This window comes from Hypanus sabinus, chromosome 14, assembly GCF_030144855.1.
Source record: "Hypanus sabinus isolate sHypSab1 chromosome 14, sHypSab1.hap1, whole genome shotgun sequence".
Classification (NCBI taxonomy): domain Eukaryota; kingdom Metazoa; phylum Chordata; class Chondrichthyes; order Myliobatiformes; family Dasyatidae; genus Hypanus; species Hypanus sabinus.
This window is the reverse complement of record NC_082719.1, coordinates 85,865,532-85,887,592: the sequence shown is the minus strand read 5'-3', so window position 1 is coordinate 85,887,592 and position 22,061 is coordinate 85,865,532. Positions and strand designations below refer to the sequence as shown.

Below are 22,061 nucleotides of genomic sequence, written 5' to 3'. Positions count from 1 at the left end.
AGAGCAAGCTGTTGCCCATGTGGGAAGCTTCTCCCTCTCCATGCATCTGATGAACCCAAAGGAACAGCAGAGACCGATAAAGTTTAGTACCAGCGGTGTTGCAGGAGTTGCCAGTCAACATTGAACTCAATGTCGGACTGCCTTAGGGACTCCAGCTCTGGATTTTTCCCTCGGGGTTTACTCCTGCAGCCTTCCCAATGAGTGAGTGTAGCCAAGTGGAGCTTTCAACCATGGCTAACGAGCCCCATCTGCCTGAAGCAACTGGTTTCAGGGTGTCAGGTACCCATCTTTGCTCCTTCTGTAGGTGGAAATTGTTCTGCTGGACTTAGTACCTAAACCAAACGTGAAGGCTAGGAGTGGGACTTGGTTGTCAGAGGCTATTTGAGGCAATTGGGAGCATTTAATAAGTAGTAGGAGCTTGTCCCTATTTCCACCTTACATAACAACCTTAAGGAATCTAAAGTTACAGTATATAGAATAGATTAGAGGGGGCTAGCAGACATGCAGCAAGGAGTGCTGAATGCGTAAGTCTCTCCCTGTGAGTACATAGCATCTCCAACAGCAAGCCTCATGTAGTGCCTCTTGCTGGTGACACATGGAAATTTAACTCCTTACGGACTCAGGCTTAACTACAGATGATAGCGAGGAGGTCTGGCCCCAGCACACGGAGCATGCTGGCCCACCGGCATGTTGACATGCCCTGGTGCTTGTAAACCAGATCCCCAGCTGTGGGTAAATAGCCCCATTTCCTTGTGGGTGGTATCGGGAGAGACAAAGACTATGGGAGTAAACCTAGACAGCAAACCCCTAAGTCAGCTGGATGTCACTGAACATATTTCTGGCAGCTCCTGCAGCCAAGCTGGTGCCACACGCATTGCTTCAGTCTCCTTTGGACTTTGCTGGTGAGGCCGTGAGGGGTATCTTGACGACTGGGCATCCCAGGATATTCATACCTTCAACCAGTTTTGTGCCTTGGAGTGGTCACTCCAGTGCTGCTATCCATTGTCGTTTGAGACAGGCAGATGTAGTCGTCATCATGAGAAGAAGAAGGGGAAAGCACTGGTATGATACATCTGGATTTTGAGAAGGCTTTTGTACAGACCTCACATTGAGTTTACTGAACAATAGTGGAATATATGGAAATGGGATATATATTAGTGTGGATATCGAGAGTTAGTCAACAGATAGAAAGCAAAAAGTAGGAGTTAAAGGGACCTTCTAAAATTAGGAGAGTGACTACTGAGTTATCAGAGGATCATCATTGGGTTACAAGTATTTACAGTCTTTATCAATGGTTTGGTAGAGACCAAATGTAACATTACCATGTGTGCTGATGACACAAAACTAATTCAAAATGTGATTAGTAATGAGAAACAAAAGGTGTCAAGAGGACAGGCTAAGTGAATGGAAAACAATACAGCAGATGGAGCACAATGTGGAAAAATCCACTCGAAATTCTGAGTAATTTTTAAATGCTGTGACATTTGAAAATGTTGATATCCAAAAGCTTCTTGAGTACAACAAATAATCAGTACACTAGGAAAGCAAGTTTGTCCTTTGAGGTGGAATTGAGTAGGCTGGTTGACTATTTTCTGAAGTTCTGAGAGGTGACTTCACTGAAACATTCAAATTTCTTAGTAGACTCCTTTAGCTGAAGATTTTCGAACTAAAGGTCACAATCTCAACATTAGGCTATTTAGGACTGCAGTAAGGAAAAATTTCTTAACTCTGAAGTTACTGAACTTTTGGAATTCTCTTTAAGAAGGCTATAAAGGTTTATTCAGTGAATTAAGTGCTTTCCTGGCGTATGTGACAGACAAATATGTGACAAATAGGTTCAGGAGCATGAAAATTTGTACGGCCAGATTTGGGAACAGCTTCTTTCCAACTGTGATAAGACTGCTGAACAGATCCTGACCTAGATCTGGGCCGTACCTTCCAAATACCTGGACCTGACTTGTACTACCTTACTTTCGCTTTTCTGTTTTCTAATTATGATTTATAATTTAAATTTTTATTATATTTACTTTGATTTGTACTTAAGGGAGCGCAAAGCGAAGAAACAAATATCACTGTGATGATTGTACGCTCTAGTATCAATTGTTTTGTGACAATAAAGTAAAGTAAAGTAAACTCTTCTTGGGCTTCCAGCTGGGTACAGGTATAGATTTTAAACTGACATTTCAATGACAAACTCAGTCATCTTCATTAGGGATGATGCTTGGGCATGTCTAGTCCAGTGGTATTTATACACCCGTTGTCAGTCACTCCTGATCCAATAAGTCCTCATCCAATAAGGTTTCAGTTGTCCCATCTTGTTTACAATTGAATTCTAGTTCTTATTTAGAGCGTATCCTTTGTCTTTGTTAAAATTGTTTTCCCCTAGTTTTATTTCAATGGCTTCCTTCCCCAGGTGCTCTCAAAAGCCATTGGTATGGCACACTAATTTTCTTCCATCAAAGTCAATCCAATGGCCATTGCAAATGCAATGTTCTACTGCTGCTGATTTTGGTTGCACCTCCTGTCCTTCTTGATGTGGATTTCCACTGCGCATTCCATTTGGCCAATATACACTGCTCTGCATTCACAGAGAATCCTGAAAAACGCCAGCTGTCTTGAGTCCAAGATCATCTTTGACCTGCATGTGTTACGAACCCCGTAACTGGGTGTCTTACTAGCAAAGATAGGAGTAGCCATTGAAGTCTGATGATACTATTTTTAACAGTATTTATTAGTAAAAATACACAAAAATAATATCAATGCAAATATACAGATAATAAATGTCATCAATACTAAACCTAGAAGTGCAGGTATAATAATCATCAATAAGAAATAAGCTCTATCGTTGTCTAGGGGATAATGAATTGTCCGATGGAAATATAACGTTCAGTTCAGTTCCTACAGACTGCCATTGTTGCTGATCACCGTGTGGTGATAGTTGGAGAGAGAGAGAAAAACTTGCCGACTTTCCTTGTTATGATCTTGATCCGTATCCGTCCTTTAGCTAGACCGTTCCGTGGAGGACTCGTCACCCAGGCAAGGATGGACACACACACACGCCCCCCCCCCCCCCCCCCCCCACCGGTCTCATAGCGTTTCTCCTGGTGCATCTGAGGGGTGTTTCCCAGACCCGACTTTTATCCTCACTCACAGGGTCTCAGATGTCAATCAGGTTGGGATGATGCAATCCCTCAACCAGACCACTCTGGCTGCCCCCGAGGGGTATCAATGAATAGAACAGTACTCAATACACAATTCCTTCTCCAGGAGACAATAGCAGTAATCTCTCTTTTTGTCAATAGGTGACATTCCACCTTGTGTATTCTGCATTGTCTATAACAACTTTCTTTGCTGTGATCCTGCGTCTCTCTCTCTCATTACTGACATGATGTGTACCTCTCTCATTTCCTGGGTATCAGACCCGAAATAATAGCAGTTTTGCGATTCTCAAAAAGGGGGGGAGGGTGACTTTGCTCCCTTCATTCATAACACATGTAATAGGGTAATTACACACAGTTCCTACAAGAAATGCTACAAGTCTAAAATGCTGAAAGGCCCAATGGAAAAACCAGGAAATCTAACAATGAGGAGGAACCCGTCGCTACCACCTGCTTTCCCTATATTTCCATGGTTTCTGGAAGGATTACCAGGATCCTGAAGAAATGCCAGATTAATACCATCCACAAACCCGTAGGAAACTCAAATCCCAGTTTATGTGGATCAAAGATTATCTGCGATTCAGGACGGCGGGCATTTACAGGAGAAATCAGTGGAAATACTGTATTTGCAATGGCCATTGGATTGACTTAAACATAATAAAAACTACAGTGCTGTGCCAATTCGATTGTAAACAAGGTGGGACAGCTGAAACCTGATTGGGTGAGGACTAACCAATCAGGATGAACGGACAATGAGGGTATAAACACCTCCGGGCTACCCATGCCCAGGCATCATCCCTGATGAAGATGGCAGAGTTTATCATTGAAACATTGGTTAAAATTGAAACATATACCTAGCTGGAAGCCTGAGAAGAGTTTATTCAGAGATCAGTACATTTTTGGTTAATAAAAAAAATGGGGAGAGGCAGATAAATGCCGTGACAGGTCTACTGTGATCATATAAACAATGATCTTGTTGAGTAATGGTGTAAACATAATGAAATAGATTACTTTTCCTGCTCCTATGTTTTTATGTAATATTCTTGAAGCATTTTCTCCTGAGCAGATTACAGCCATAAGAGGGCAGTATTGCAGTCATAATTCCCTTCAATCCTACTTTTTATTTTATTAACATTAATGCATCAAGTATATTGAAAAAATGTTTTTCTAAAATTTGACTGAACTTATTCCGGAAATAGCTTACAAATGTACAAATTTATGAATAACAAAAGAGGGGTAGTCACATGACTACCCCTGTCAATACAGAGAGAAAAAAATCAGGTATAAAAGCAATACGGAGAGAAAAAATCAGGTATGAGCTCAGTCTAGCCAGGAATATAAAAGGGGATAGCAAAAGCTTTTTTAGCTATGTGAGGAGAAAGAAGATAGTTAAGAACAATGTTGGCCCCTTGAAGCATGAATTGGGAGAAATTGTTATGGGAAACAGGGAAATGGCAACAGAATTTAATGCATACTTTAGATCTGTCTTCACCAGGGAGGACTACAAGCAATCTCCCAGATGTATGGACGGGCCAGGGTCATAACATATCAGAGGAATTGAGACAGATTGACATTAGGAAAGAAACTGTGATGAGTAGACTGGTAGGACTGAAGGCTAATAAATCCCCTGGTCCAGATGGTCTGCATCCGAGGGTTCTAAAAGAGGTGGCTCAGGAAATTGCGGATGCATTGGTAATCATTTTCCAATGTTCCTTAGACTCAGGATCAGTTCCTGAAGATTGGAGAGTGGCTAATGTTGTCCCACTTTTCAAGAAGGGAGGGAAGGAGAAAACGGAGAACTATCGCCCTGTTAACCTAACGTCAGTCGTGGGGAAGATGCTTGAGTCCATTATTAAGGACGAAATAGTGGCACATCTAGATGGCAGAAATAGGATTAGGCCGAGCCAGCATGGATTTACCAAGGGCAAATCATGCTTAACTAATCTGTTGGAGTTTTTTGAGGGTGTAACAAGGATGAGGGTAAGCCAGTAGATGTTGTGTACCTAGATTTTCAGAAGGCATTCGATAAGGTGCCACATAGGAGATTGGTGAGTAAAATCAGAGCTCATTGCATTAGGGGCAGGGTTTCAACATGGATAGAAAACTGGTTGGCAGATAGAAAGCAAAGGGTAGCAATGAATGGGTGTTTCTCAGACTGGCTGGAGGTGACTAGTGGGGTACCACAGGGCTCTGTATTGGGACCACAGCTCTTTACGATTTATGTCAATGATTTAGATGAGGGCATTGAAAACTATATCAGCAAGTTTGCTGACGATACTAAACTGGGTGGCAGTGTGACATGCGAAGAGGACGTTAGGAGAATACAGGGAGACTTGGATAGGCTGAGTGAGTGGGCAGATACTTGGCAGATGTCATTCAATGTGAATAAATGTGAAGTTATCCACTTTGGAAGCAGGAACAAGAGGGCAGAGTATTGTCTGAACGGTGTCGAGTTAGGTAAGGGAGAAATGCAAAGAGACCTAGGAGTCCTAGTTCACCAGTCAATGAAGCTGAATGAGCAAATGCAACAGGCAGTGAAGAGGGCAAATGGAATGTTGGCCTTTGTTACAAGGGGAATTGAATACAAGAGCAAGGATGTTCTTTTGCATTTGTACAGGGCCCTGGTGAGACCACACCTGGAATATTGTGTACAGTTTTGGTCTCCAGGTTTAAGGAAGGACATTCTGGCAATTGAGGAAGTGCAGCGTAGATTCACTAGGTTGATTCCTGGGATGGCAGGGCTGTCATCCAGAGATGACAGAGAGATTGGAGAGATTGGGCTTGTACACGCTGGAATTGAGGAGATTGAGAGGGGATCTGATTGAAACATTTAAAATAATTAAAGGATTTGATAGGATTGAGGCAGGAAATATGTTCCAGATGTTGGGAGAGTCCAGGACCAGAGGGCATGGATTGAGAATAAGAGGTCAGTTATTTAAAACAGAGTTGAGGAAGAGCTTCTTCTCCCAGAGAGTTGTGGAGGTGTGGAATGCACTGCCTCGGAAGACGGTGGAGGCCAATTCTCTGGATGCTTTCAAGAAGGAGCTGGATAGATATCTGATGGATAGGGGAATCAAGGGATATGGGGACAAGGCAGGGACTGGGTATTGATAGTGAATGATCAGCCATGATCTCAAAATGGCGGTGCAGACTCGAGGGGCCGAATGGTCTACTTCTGCACCTATTGTCTTTTGTCTATTGACTGAGTGTGCAATATAAATCGCCAAACAGTTTGAGAGGAACCAAAGAGTTAATTTTACACACATTTTTTACAACTGCAGTAATAGTGATAAATATCAATTACACTAATATATTTACAGGAGTATTTGTTAAAAATATAAAGGGTACAGAGGTCCTATATTGCATTCAGAAGAATTCTTTGTAGCCTTTAAGTGGTAAAATCAACAATGTGGGAGTGGACAAGTTCAGTAGTGGACGGCAGTGAAGTAGGGGAGCTGTAATCTTGGATTTATTTTTAGGAAATAAAATTAGGCATGTAGAGAAAATACTACTATACAAGTAAGCCCACATATTGTTGGGATAAGGGAGCAAACCAGAGCACCTAAAAGAAACCCATGCAGTGCCAGGGAAAGCATGGAATCTCCACAGACATTCAGGATTGAGCTCAGGCACACTGAACAGTGAAGCAACTGTTTCATGCTCCCCTAAGGGCACATGTCATTTGATTAAACTTTTTGAGGAAATGACTGTGTTGAAGAGGGTAGCATTGATTGAGGCTATTTACATTGCAATCAAATGTGAGAACTCATTAGATCTGAGGTAGTTTGATAAACTGCATAGTAAATTGGCCTGATAATAGAGGATGATGAAAGGCTTTTTCTGTGGTTAGATGCATGTGACCACGGTGTACCACAGGAATCCCTCTGCTACATGCATTCATAATCTGAGTGTGGGGATATTGAGAGGGGGAATAGATTGAAATAAACAAATTATAAAGTGCATACAAAAGGTAGCAAATGAATCCAAATCCTGAATCCAAAATGCCTTTCCCCTTAGCAAAAGCATCTATAACCAGAGGCTGTTTTGATAGACGGTCACTTAAAAATCTTTTTATTGAAGGTATGATTGAAATCAGGGACACTCTGCCAGATGGCCTGGTGGAAGTATACTACATTCGCTCAGTGCATTTAGGAACTATTTAGATAAGGACTTGGAGCACCATGGTTTAGAAGGATAAGACCCAAATGCTGGGAAATGGGATTAGGGTCAATAGATTTTTTTTTAATGTTGACAAGAGTGGGGTGAAGGGCCTGCTCCTGTGTTGTATGTCTTTGAGACTAATCTTGGGCCAATAATCAGAATTTAGTTGACACAGCACACTTATGGAAAATGACAAAGATAAAATTGGCGTAAAGATTCTAAGTTTTAAACGACTAGGAAGTAATATAGCAAAAGTGGGCTATAAACTACAATTTAAATCAGTCTCAGAAAGCATTCAATGGAGAGATTCAGAGGATAGCAAACATGTTCCTGTACGTGGATATTTTGGAGCTACCAAATCTGAGTAGCAATATACATTTTGTGGCCACTTTATTAGGTATTGCCTGTATTAATAAAGTAGCCACTGAGTGTTCGTGACCTTCTGCTATTGTAGCCCATCTGCTTCAAAGTTTGATCCATTATACATTCAGAAATGATCTTCTGGACACCACTGTGGTTACACATAGTTATTTAAGTTACTGTTACTGTTTCCTTCCTGTCAGCTTGAACCAGTCTCTCCATTCTCCTCTGACCTTTCTCAACAACAAATTTTTACTCACAGAACTGTTGCACACTGGATGGTTTATTTTGTACCATACTCTGTAAACTCTAGACATTTCTGTGTAAAAATCCCAGGAGATCAGCAGTTTCTAAGATTCTCAAACCACCCCATCTGACACCAACAAACATTCCACAGTAAAAGTCACATTTCTTCTCCATTCTGATATTTGGTCAGAACAGCAACTATTTGGGGTGCCACAGAAGCATAGCAGTTAGCGTTACCTGTTGCAGCTTGGGGCATTCTGGAACTTGGACTTCATTTCCAGCACTGCCTCTAAAGGGTTTGTACATTCTCCCCATGAGCATGTGGGTTTCCTCTGGATGCTCCAGTTTTCTCCCACAGTCCAAAGACTTACTGGTTAGTAGGTTAATTGGTTATTGCAAGTTGTCCTGAGAATAAGCGAGTGTTAAATAGGTAGGTTGCTGGGTGGTGCACCTCGTTCAAACAGAACGGCCCATTCCGTGCTGTAACTCAAAATAATTAAATAACTAAATAATGTCTGCACGTGTTTGTGCATTGAGTTTCTACAACATGATTGGCTGATTAGATGCTTGCATTACCAAGCAGGCATACAAGTGTACCTATTGAAGTGCCCACAGAACCTGAACACAATAAAGGGAAAACTTGCATCAGGCACCAGGAGCTCAAACATGCAAATATACTGAACAAGAAGGGTGAAATTAAAGGGCAATTAAGAAAGCAAAGAGCAAGCAGGTCAAAATTGCTCACAAGTAAAATTATAAAAAATCTAAAGATGATCTTTAATTACATAGAAAGCAATTAGGCAATCTACAGATGTTGACCAAGAATATGGTGATTTTATTAACATACATTTTTTGGCTGTTTTTACAGAAGGCTTGATACCAACTTTATTAGAATATAGAATATTACAGCACAGTACAGGCCCTTCAGCCCACAGTGCTGTGCTGACCATTTAGATCAATCTAACACTTCCCTCCTACATGGAGCTCCATTTTTTATCATCTAAGAGTTCGTTAAATGCCTCTGATTCATCTGTCCCTACCACCATCTTTGGTATCATGTTCCATGCACTGTGAAAAACTTATCCTCTGACATCCCCTTATATTTTCCCCCAATCACCTTAAAATTATGCTCCTTTGTATTACCAATTTACTGTCACTGTTTCTAGTGGGATTTCACAGGCTTCAGTATCTGATCCCTCATTATCAAATAAATAAATGGTTTGGACATAAGTATAGAGGGCATGATAAAGAAGTTTACCAATTTTTTAAAAATGGCCTTGGTAGAGAATAAGAAAGAAATGTTGACATTACAAATGTATTTCCTGGACTGGTCAGTTGGGCAGAAATGTAGCAAGTGGTTTTAAGTAAGCAAAAGTTCAAAGTGAATGAAAATAATATTAGAAAGGATACTGGGTTAGAAAACATACAACACAATGCAAGCCCTTCGGCTCACAAAAGCTGTGCTAAACATGTCCCTACCTTAGAACTACCTAGGCTTTACCCATAGCACTCTATTCTTCTGAGCTCCATGTAGCCATCCAGGAGTCTCTTAAAAGACCATATTGTTGTGTGGAGGAGGACAAGGAACATCCGAGTGTGTGTTCACAACTCCTTAAAATTTGCTGAATGTGTTGTTAAGGCCATTAGAAAGCCAAAGGCATTGATATTTTTTAGCAGCTGTGGTGTACAATGTAAAAACAGAGTTTATACTGAAAATATGTGCCATATAAGTTAGATCACAGCTTGAGTACTACATGCGGTTTTGATCATCACATTACAGGAAAAGTGTAATTGTGCCACAGAGAGTGCAAAAGAAATTTACGAAGGTATTGCCAGACTGGAAAATTGTAGCCATGAAAGAAGATTAGATAGACTGGCACTGTTTTCTTTAGGAAACTGGAGGAATGGTAATACAGGATACTTTTCTGAATTTGGTGTTATAGTTCATTCATTGATTGACTAGAGGAAGTTTTAACAATCCCTTTTATCTTTTGCTGTAAATGACATGACCGTGCTTCTTGTTAACTCTGGATACCAAGAGCAGAAACATTTTTAGTTCTCATCGTTAATTTTCCTCACTTTTGTTAACATTTATAACAATTTGACTCCATTGGACAACCTCCCTTTATCCAATCTTCACCAAGGTGAATATTTGCAGTGCTCGAAAATAATTAATTCCTTTCTATCATTGGCCTGAAAATAATTTAAAATCATCATTAATAAAATGTCTTCATTAAGCTCCCACTTGTTCAGTTAATGAAACATTATTTTCTCTTCCTTATCCCCAGATGACTTCATGAAGCAGAACCACGGCATGCTTCTGGTTTACTCCTTGAAAAATCCTACCTACCCTGAATACCAATACAGTACAGACAGCAGTGTTTTGTGCTTAGACATCCATAATGACTATCCACATTTGATAGTTGTTGGTTTTTATGATGGCAACGTTGCTGTCTACAATATAATGGAACAGACTGACGGGCCCACTTACAAGAGTACAGCTTACTCAGGCAAGCACAGTGATCCAGTTTGGCAGGTGTGTATTGTCATTAGTATATGTAATAAGTACCTTTGCCGAAGTTTAACAGTGATTGTTTTTGTTATATTTTTAATCAAAGTTTGAAGTAAATTTACAATCAAAATACTTAAATGTCCTGTGGGCATTCACAGTAAGTTCAAAAAAGTACAATAGAATCGGTGGAAAAACTACACGCAAGCAAAGATAGACTAACAATCAATATACAAAAGACAATACATTGTGCAAATACAACAAAAGGACAAAGCAATCACAATAAAAAGTAAGTAAGAAATAATATGTCAAAGCATAACTATGCTTCCCAACATTGACTTCGTGAGTCAGATTTCCATTCTAGGAACTATGGTTAACATTTGGAGAGTAAGTATTTTCCCTGTAAATACCCTTAAGGCACATAAATGGGGTGATCTGTCATGTATAAAAATAAACAGTGCATTCAAAGAAAAATAATAGAATATATCTGAATTCTAGAGAATTAGCTGGAATTACAAACTTTTTTAACATCAGAAATTCCACAATGTCAGTGTAAAGAATCATACAGTTTAAAAGTAAATGGTCTTCTGTTATGTTAAGTATTGAACACTATATTCCTGTGTAATGGTATAATTCATTTTTTGTTGCTGGCTTCAGATTTCCTCTAATGTTACAGGTACATTGATGTAAAAGAAATGGAGGGTTATGGGCTATGTAAGAGGAAAGTGTTAGATTGATCATGGAGTAGCTTTCATTATCATTATTATCATCATCATCTGCGATCACTCATAGTCAAGTATAATTCATCTCCTGGTAGTTGATCTGGACACTCGTGCGTCTTGAGATGACTGAAGAGGCCAATCTGTGATCCACTAGTCTGCCCTATTATAGAGTTGGCAGGTGTAGGTCATTGAAGTGGTGGTGGATGTAGCCGGTTGGGCCTTTCCCAGTTTCTCCTTATGTCTAATCGGCATGGTGGAGGTATTCTTTGAGCTGTGCAGTCTCCTCATGGACAGTATTTCTCCAGCTTTTCCTGTCCTATGCTAATTTCTGCCATCTATTCAGGTTGATGTGGAACTTCCTCAGGTGGGTCTTGATATTGTCCTTGAATCACTTTTTCTGCATCCTTGAGTTGGCTGAACAGGAGCTGCTTAGGGATGCAGGAGTCAGGCATATGGCTGACCCAATGCAATCAGTTGGTGTTTTGTCACAATTGTGGCTATGGAGTTAATATTAGCTTCTCCAGGATGCTGGGATTAGTATGCTTGTTCTTCCAGCTAACCCTCAGAATCTTTAATCTTTAATGATAAATTTCTAGGGATTTTTTGTGCCTTCTGAATGTTGTCCATGACTCCACTCCATGTAGCAAAGAGGGGAGGACTCTATATAGACCAGAAGCTTAGTGTTAGTCTTGATATCCCAATCTTAAAAAAATTTAGCCTGGCAAAAGCTCCACTTGCACAGCCCATTTTGCAATTTATTTCAAGGTCAGTGTTGACTCTGGAAGAAAGAATGCTACCACGATATGGGAAATGATCAGTGTTCTCCAGCGGGATATTGTCAACTTGGATGGTTGGAGGTTTAAGAGCTTGATCTGGAGCAGGTTGGGACAGGACTTGGATTTTCTTGATGTTTAGATCAAGTTCCAGAAGTTTGTATGCTTTGGCAAAAGCGTCCGTTATGTACTGCAGGTAAGAAATAAGAAATAGGAGCAGGAGTGGCCCGTCGTGCTTGCTCTACCAAGATCCACCTCAGAGTGAGCTACAAGGCATTGTCATCCCCATATTGGACTTCTATGATGGAAGTAGTTGACAACTTGCTCTTTGCCTTGAACCTGTGAAGGTTAAACAGCACCCCTCCCATGTGTCCTGTAGAGAATCTGGACTCCTTGTGGGAGGTTTTAGCCTATAAGGTGAAGAATGGTTGCAATGAAAATGGTAAACAGAGCTAGGACAATGATGCACCCCTGTTTGACCCTGGTCTCAATCTTAAAAGGTGCTGTTTCAGAGTCACTGTTGCTGATGACCATTGCACTCATCATTATGTAAGAGCTGCAGGATCTTGAGGTATTTCTCCTGGCACCCAATTTTCGATAGTATCTGCCAAAGGACAGGATGATTTACAGAGTCAAGTGCTTTTTTAACGTCTATGAAGGCTTTATAAAGTGGGAGACTTTGTTCCCGGGCTTTCTCGGGCTTTAGTGCTGTAAAAATCATGTCAGATGTTTCTCTGACTGGATGGAAGCCACACTGAGACTCAGACAAGAAATTTTCTGCCAGAGGTGAAAGCCAGTCACATAAAATTCAGGTGAGTACCTTTCCTGTTGTGGATAGGAGGGAGATGCCTCTATAATTTCCACAGTCAGCTTTGTCACCCTTTTTAAAGAGTGTGACAGTCAGGGCATCCCTGAGTTCAGCTGAAATAAAGTCAATTCAATTCAATTCAATTCAAGTATGTTATTAAACATGTATAACGTCTTGTTTATCACATAAAATTGAAATTGATTGACACAAACATAACAAATCTGCAACTAGACACTGAACCGATTGTCAGAGCTCATTATTGTCAGATGAATAATGAGTTCAGCCAATTTACTGTAGTTCTGCAGTACGTGACGGTGTTACCTAAACTTAAAATTGATAATTAGTTTTAATTACACCAAACAGCAGTTTTATAGTGGATATGTTACCACTCTATGCTTAATATTGATGCTTCTTCATTAGGCAGCAATTATGCTATTAATTTATGACAAACTGCTATAGAGAGAAACGTTTACCGAAATTTAGAAAGCCTTTCAGAATTTTTCTCTGATGTGGTAATCCTGTAATCATTGTACCAAATCACAATTGAGTCACTAAGCAAAGCAATTTCAATAACGTGAAATGCTAATCAAATAGATTCTAATGAAATCTGACAATCAGCAATCTGTTGAGCAGAAACAAGCTTCCTTCACTAGAAGATAGTTTCTGCCTCTAAATTATATACATATTTCTTTCACTTTCCTTACCGAAAGCACAAAATTTCTCCGAGTAAATTCAGTGAGCAGGAGCCTTGACAGCTAATTAAACAATGTATCCATGCCAAGAATGTTGTCAATGCTATCAACCTGCTTGAATGTTTCAAGGTAATAACAAACCATTGAAAGTTATATTAAAATTTTTTTTAAATAAAAGCAATTTGTTTAACTGTTATGAACTGTATATTTGATACCTTTGTTTTTCACTGTACAAGCTTCTTTATTGGGTCTTTTTCATTGTAAAAATTAATAAAATAAATAAAAGCACTAAAATATATATTTCAAGTTAAATCGATGTAAATCAACTCATAATTTTAAAAGTGCGCTAAAAATATTAAATAGAGCAAAACATTTTAACAACTATTTCCATTTTATGTCAGTATAGAATTTTGACCAGGCTCTTCATAGCATGAGCTACACTTCCAAGATTTCAGCATCAGATTCCCTTTTAGTTGCTCCAGTGGTAGGGGGGAAATTCTGCCACTTGTGCCAAAAACAACCATCATTAATCACATCTTAGACAACAACATTGTCACACTGTGCAATATCAGACTCATTAATATAAATCTCACATCCATGTTTTTCATATCCGTTTTTCATTCACATCTCTCTCCATTAATTTTCCAAGCCCCAATCTTATCATCATCCAAGCTTCAGCTATCAACCCAGAATTCCTCTGAGATCCCGACCTACCAGTCCTCCAGGCTGCTTAATGAGAATCAAAATTTTATGCACCTGGTAGCCCAAGCCTCTCTCCTGATTTGTCCCTTCCCCTCACATTAACTGGACCTCCAACTGCTAGTCCTCTCTTCTTCTGGAAAAATGAAATACCTTCAGGAGTACTGAGTCATTTAGCAGAGGGGCATACCCATCACAGTTGTAGCAAACAACACACACAAAATGCTAGAGGAACTCAGCAAGTCAGGCAGCATCTATGGAAAAGTATAGTCAAGATGTCAGGCCGAGACCCTTCATCAGGATTGGAGAAAAAAGATGAGAATTCAGAGTAAGAAGGTAGGGGGAGGGGAGGAGAGAATTTATCTCTTTCACCAATCAACTTTCCAGCTCTTTCCTTCATCCCTCCCCCTCTCCATGTTTCACCCATCGCCTATGTGTACTTCTTCCTCCCCTCCCCACCTTCTTACTCTGACTTCTCATCTTTTTTCTCCAGTCCTGATGAAGGATCTCAGGCTGAAAAAGCAACTGATTACTCTTTCCTATAGATGCTGTCTGGCCTGCAGAGTTCCTCCAGCATTTTGTGTGTGTTGCTTGGATTTACAGCACCTGCAGATTAGCTCGTTTGTGATTTTACAGTTGTAGAAGACATGAAATCTCCAAATTCAATGATTTCAGATAACCAAACCTCATAATCTGTGTTAGAGCCAGCCAGTACAGATAAAAAGGCAACAAGCTGTAATAATTACCTCAGCTTTAAACTTTTTACATGTTCTGCCTGTACCAGGTATTTCCACATTCTCCTCTGTTTTGGATATCCAGCACCTGCAATGTTTGATAACTTACAAGTTCCAACGTAACATTTTTTTCACTTCCCTTTCTCCTTATTTTTCTCCCTCTATTTACAGCAATGTTCAGGACTCCTGTGATTAATAAGTATTTACTACCCTCTCTGAATACCACAACGGCTATTTAGTTACTTATTCGATTTTTCTTTGTCTCACCCTATCACAGATATTCCCTTGTTATTTCTCCTCCTCTTTTCAACATAAAATATCTGCTTTTTCTAACTTTTCTTAGTTCTGATGACAAGTCATTCAACTAAAATGTCGACTCTCTCCACAGATGCTGCTTCAGTTACAGAACATTTCCAACATATTTTTTGTTTATATTCTAGATTTTCAGCATTTGCAGGGTTTTGCTCTTCGAGCAACATATTTTTAAAAGATGTTCAAGTTTTTAAAAATGGATTGCTTAAATGACCACGAATCCTGTTGTGTTATGTTACATTTATTTGTTTTATTTGTCTTCTTTTGCATTGGTTGGTTGTCAGGCTTTGTTTATGTATAGTTCTCAATAAATTTTGTTGTAATCTTTATCTTTCAGTAAATGTCTGCAAGAAAATGAATCTCAAGATAGTATACATGAACATATATGCATTTTGATAATAAATTTTATCTCAAATTTGACTTTTGAGTTAAACAAGCAAATACATTATATTGAAAATTCTGAAGATCAAGTAAGACTATTGTAAAAGAAAATGCTGCTATAATAAGATGCACAATGGAGCTTCATATATGTTAAAATTGTTGCTTCTCAGTATTTCAATATGCCATTTTCTCTTTGTTGTAAAGGTATTCTAATATCGTACGTGTGAGCTTAAAGGATTGCTTGTGACATTGTATTGAATTACAGCTATAAAGGATATTGATTAACATATTGATTACAGTGAGAATAAGTAAATGGTTATCTATCAGAAGATGTCTTTGATTTCCATTTATCTATCCTTTGCTCATTATGAAATTCCATTCCGGCTCCCTCCTTGTCACACATTCAGTCTAAAAGTTGCTTTAAAATTGATTCCTTGTTAACATTGGTATATGTCTGAATCCTTATTAAATTTGATTTCAGCTATGTTTCCAGCCATTTATTTTAATGCAAACCTAAAAAACACAAGATATTAGTCTGTCAAACTGAATAGCTAGTTTTTTTTTTGGCTATGAGGTTTCCTAACCCCTTCTAATTATTTGAGCAATAAAATCTTTGTTGTCAATCATGGTGAAGTGAAACCTGGTGATTTCTTTGAAATTAAGCAATGTGTTTGAAAAAAACTCACTCCAGAAAAGATGATTCTTGCTGCATTGAAAGTAACAGTTTTACCTTCACTGTAAATGACATGCTCAACAGCCGATCAAATCCATGTATATTAGTGTCATAATAACCTTTAGAGAGTATAAATTAGGAGACTTGGTGATCTTATGGATTTGACATTGAGTTGTCACTAATATGACTTGCAATCAAATACAGCTCTGAATGATATGGGCAAATGCTCAGAATTAATAATTTAAAATTAATAAAGTATTTGTTGGCTTGGGTTGATCACAGGTTCATCAAAGGCAGTTGTACATGACATATTTTTAAAAGTGTGTCCAAAATGCAGGGTGTATTTTTTTAGAAGCTGCTTAATATGTTTCTGTTTAAACTAGAAACTTCTGTGAAAGCATGAGTATGACATAAAAGAAAATATAACATGGATATGAATATTAGTGCACAGACAGTTGAGCAAAGAATTTAGTAAATAACCAAATATTAAAACTAAATTCTTTCTCAGTATTCACAGATAGTTATTGGGTCAATCTTATTTCAAATTATGCTGATAAAACAGTAGGGAGATGTAGACAAAATGGATTAATAGCATATGGAAGCAATTTCTGAGTGACTGATTGTATTGAACTCAAGGAAATATATGCTCCATACCCAGAATATATAAAAATACCTAGTTAACAATACCAATCTTTGAGGTCTGCTATAAGGAGATAAGGAAGTAAACAAATTAAGGAAGATTAATAGATATTAATATTAACTATTTTAAAATAAAACATCTAGTAACAATAAATATTTTATGAAAGAATGTAAGGATAATTCCTTGAAAATTAGTAACTTGTTACCCAAAAGTAATTCAAATAATGAATTAGTTGTTCATCATCAACTTGTAAAAGTAAGCCCAAGGGTTTTACATCCAAAATAATGATGTAACAATAATTGTTGGCATAAAACTCATTGGGCTAAAGGACCCATTTCCGTGCCCTTTCTCATGCACAATGCTTTGATTTTTCTTTCTCAATCTGAAGTAGTGAACCCACTCTGATCATCTATGATAATTTAACCCTTCTGCCCACTCTCGTTTGTATTCTGCGTGTAATATATTAGAACAGTTCCATTGGAAGACTGTTATTGTCTGTTCTTTCAACCAAGTAATGTGCAAATAAAACAAAGCTGAAGTTCTTCCTTTAGCATAGAAATTGCCTTGATTGATCAAAAGAAATCTTTTTCAAATCTGTTTTCATTTTAGTCTGCTTTTGGAGCTATAAACAACCTTTACGTTTATATTTTACAGGTAAAGTGGCAAAAAGATGATCTCGACAACAATATTAACTTCTGCTCGATCTCTTCGGATGGGCGTTTTGTTTCCTGGGCTTTGGTTAAGGTATATATTATCCTAAAAAAATATTTGGTAGCGTTCACAGTATTGGTCTTGATATTTTAGCGTGTTCACAGAACCAAGATAAACAAAATTCATAGTTAAGATAAGATTATTAATCCACCCATATCACTTGGATTTTTTCACTAGCAACTACTAATTGATAAAATTCATTATGAGAGAATTATTATACTGTCTCAGGTAAAAATGGTATGAATTAAGTTTTAAAAGGTATTCAAGATTTTGGGTAGGTTTCAATGAGTTGGCAGAGAAATATTATTTCATCCAGTTACTGAATAACTAGATTAAAGATTCAAATTTCTTAGTGTAATATCCAATGGGGTGGTAAGATTTTTTTTTAAGTACAGTAAAGTACGATTAGGTCAGCTCTAAGCTGCTTCCATTTAAAAAAATATATATATATTTCAGGATAAGAAAACTGTTGGAAGAAATGACAGGGTTGTGAGGCTAAGCACATCTATAGTCTAATAGCGTGTGGCCAAGTGGTTAAGACATTGGTGTAGTGATCTGAAGGTCGCTAGTTCAAGCCTCAGCTAAGGCAGTGTGTTGTGTCCTTGAGCAAGGCACTTAACCACACATTGCTCTGCGATGACACCAGTGCCAAGCTGAGCCTTGGACAAAATTGGTGGTGTGGAGAGGGGTTACTTGCAGCTTGGGCAACTGCCGGTGTCCCATACAACCCTGCCCAGGCCTGCGCCCTGGAAACTTTTCAAGGTGCAAATCCATGGATTCTCAAGACTAACGGATGCCTATTGTCTAATGAGCCAGTATAAGCATAGCTTTCTTGGGGTTTGTGGGTTTCTGTGATTCTGATCAATGAACAGGAAAAAAAATGTGATTATTTTTCATTTTCAATTCAACAAGACTAAAACTAATTATTGTGAATTTCAAACACATGCCCATTTTTCATTTCCTTTAAAGTAAATGATTTTGCTTGCCGGCTTGTTGCAAATGCTAGAAATTAAGATGAGAGTTCATTACTTGCAACCTGTACATAGTATATTTGTACTGTGACAAGAAATATGTTTTCTCATCACTGATTCACTTGGAAGTGAAATGAGCTATAGAATTCACTTTGGAACTGCTATGAACCATTAAGTAATTCTTTATTAATGATGCAGTGTCACATTTATGATTTTGATGAGCTACAGATTATAGCAAGTTGTACATAGTTATGATGATTTATTTATTTTGTTTATGCATAATAGAAAAAATTGAGTTCTGGGGTGAATAATTAGTATTGACAATGATGAATTTTACACAGAAGTGATAATGAGAATTGATATATCTCACATTGAATAATGGCTGTTATTAAAAAGAAGGCACAATTGTAATTAACAGTGAATGATCTCCATTGCGATCTTACTATTTATATGTTTTCTATGACAACAATAAACTTAAGCTTGACTATAGCATATACAGTGCACTGTAGTGTAAGTAAGACCAGAAGATATAGGAGCAGAATTAGGCCACGCGGCCCATCGAGTCTGGTTTGCTATTTCATCATGTCTGATTCATTTTCTCTCTCAGCCCAAATCTCCTGTCTTCTCTCCATAGCCCTTCATGCCCTGACTAAGCAAGAATTTATTAACCACCTAGCCTTAAATATACCCAATGACTTGGCCTCCACAGCTGCCTGTGACAAGGAATTCCACAGATTCACCATTCTCTGGCTAAAGAAATTCCTCCTCATTTCCATCTAAAAGTACATCCCTCTTGGTGACCTCTGGTCTTAGACTCCCCCGTCATTGGAAACATCCTCTCCACATCCATTCTATCAAGGCCATGCAACATTCAATAGGTTTCAATGATGTCACCCCTTATCCTTCTGAATTTCAGTAAGTAGACGCCCAAAGCCATTAAGTGATCCTATATCATAAGCCTTTCAACCCTCTCCAATGTTAGCATATCCTTTCTAAGGATAAGAGGCCAAAATCATAAGGACCTTGCAAAGTTGGATAGGAGCATTTACTATATAAACTATACAAGCTGATTCAAATTGTATTATTATATCTCATGATCAATTATTATGAACAATCTTTTTTTTAACTACTCATTGAAAGGTTACACTTAATTACCAGAAATCAAGTTTATTGAAATATACTTTTTGTACTGTTCCAAGGTGTCCAAACTCCTAAAACAAAAGATCTGACTTCAATCATATATTTGCTAATTTATTTCAGAATAATTACATTGACAGTGAAATGAATAGCACTTCCTGCCATTGCCTAGATCTCACCACGTATGAAGTGTCAGTAGCATTATATTGTTTACTTTTTAATGTTCCTTAATGTCTGTTAATTTATTTATGGTAATACTACTTTATGTGTGTGAGTTATATGTACAATGCTGTGCACCTTGGTCTGGAAGAACATCCTTTCATTTGGCAGTATGCATGTATATGGCTGAAATGATAATAAACTTGAACTCATAACACCCATTTAATGCAGGGAGATTTGTCAAGCATGACATCCCACGCACAACACCATGCTGGTTGTTTTTCTATCTCTGTTGGTAGATCCAGTCCCTCAGAATCCCTTCCAACAATTTACCCATCACCAATGTCACATTCACTTGCCTGTAGTTTTCATTTCTAAACCCATTTAGAATTCAATGGAAAGTAAAGGATGCACGATCAAACCCTTTGTCAATTAATCCCTTCTGCCTTGATCCTATCACAGAGATTCCCTTACTTGCATTTCCATTGTGTCTCAAAATATATTTCTAATCTTGCCCAAGTTCTGAAGAAGGATCATTGACCCAAAACATTAACTCTCTTTCACCTTTTGCTGCTGCTAACTGACCTACTGAATAATTCTGGTTATGGTCAACTTAATTCTTACCAAAATTACATATATTATAAAGGGTGGAACAAATATAACTTTGGTCAGGTTCCATAGTTAATTATAATATTACTGGGATCACATTGAGGAGGCAATTAAAATTAATATTTCAGTCCTAATGATGAATTGATAGAGGAAAATGCGATCACTAAAGTAACTAGAATATATTATTTCTCTTCTCAGAACGAAATTATTCATACTGATATTATCAAACTTACACTGGATGGAATTTGTAAGGATACACTAGAAAATTTGCAGCTGAATATTGTGGGTAAGCCACAACATTTAATCAGATTATCTGTCAGAACATTAATTGCCAGCAAGTAACTGTTAATTATTTTTTCCTTCAAGAATTTTCAAGAAAAAATAATGTAGAATCGCATCTACAGTTTTCTGATTCAAATAAATTACAAGCCTTTGCAATTAGATGTACTGTATTTCCTACATGCCAAAACTGGTATATGCAGTTAAGGAATGTCTGTTTCCCAAGTACTTTTCATGTCCTCTTAAATTAGAATTGCCGATTTTGTTCCAGCCAAGGTTAATTGTTAAAAGGTCTACTAAATGTGGTACAGAAGAAAATCTCTGTCAGTGGGGTAGGGACTGTGCATTTTGATTGTGCATGATGGATTTTACAATATAATTTTACTGCTCATAAAGTGGTAGGGATTTGTGGCAGCCATTTTTGTACACCATCATCCCACAAAAAACAATGAAATAATGCCTAAATTCAGTGTTCCCTTTGGTTAGTCGAGAACAGTGTATTAGCCTGGACACAGTGGTCCTTGAAGTTGATTCATTGTTTTATGTACCATCAGAAAGACAATTCCTCAAACAGTGTCAGTCTGGGTAAATGGTCATGAATCTGCTATATCATCTTTTATCTAGATTGCATAAAAAATGCTGTGAAGTTCACTTGAGTATGCCACTTCAGAATCCATCTCACACTTCTATATAATCACATCTCAGTTGAACACTTGAATCTATGAAGGCTATTTTGTGAATTTGAATTTGACTTGACTTTATTTCTTACATCCTTCACATACATTAGGTGTAAAAATCTTTACGTTATGTCTCCATCTAAATGTGCAATGTTCAATCATAGTAATTTATAATAAACAGAACAGTCAATGTAATATAAAATACACTCAAATCAGTGTGAGTTCATCAGTCTGATGGCCTGGTGAAAGAAGCTGCCCTGGAGCCTGTTGGTCCTGGCTTTTATGCTGCGGTACTGCTTCCTGGATGGTAGCAGCTGGAATAGATTGTGGTTGGGATGGCTTGGGTCCCCAATGTTCCTGCGGGCCCTTTTTGCACACCTGCCCTGAATCATGGAAAGTTCACAACTACAGATGCGCTGGGCTGTCCACACCACTCTCTGCAGAGTCCTGCGATTAAGGGAGGTACAGTTCCCATACCAGGCAGTGATGCAGCCAGTCAGGATGCTCTCAATTGTGCCCCTGTAGAAATTTCTTCGGATTTGGGTGCCCATACCAAACTTCCTCAATCTGAAGTGAAAGAGGTGCATTTGTGCCTTTTTTACCACACAGCTTGTGTGTACAGACCATGTGAGGTCCTCGGTGATGTGGAT

At 38.3% G+C, this 22,061-nt stretch overlaps 1 protein-coding gene across 1 annotated transcript in view; it reads left to right on the top strand.

Annotated features, from left to right (window-relative positions):
- dnai1.2 (dynein, axonemal, intermediate chain 1, paralog 2) overlaps window positions 1-22,061 on the top strand; it is a 149,686-nt gene that overhangs the window by 87,928 nt on the left and 39,697 nt on the right. Inside the window, exons 14-16 of the mRNA XM_059989591.1 lie at window positions 10,214-10,461; window positions 17,523-17,612; window positions 20,654-20,741. Coding sequence (XP_059845574.1) covers window positions 10,214-10,461; window positions 17,523-17,612; window positions 20,654-20,741 — 426 coding nt within the window. The remainder of the gene's footprint in view (window positions 1-10,213; window positions 10,462-17,522; window positions 17,613-20,653; window positions 20,742-22,061) is intronic.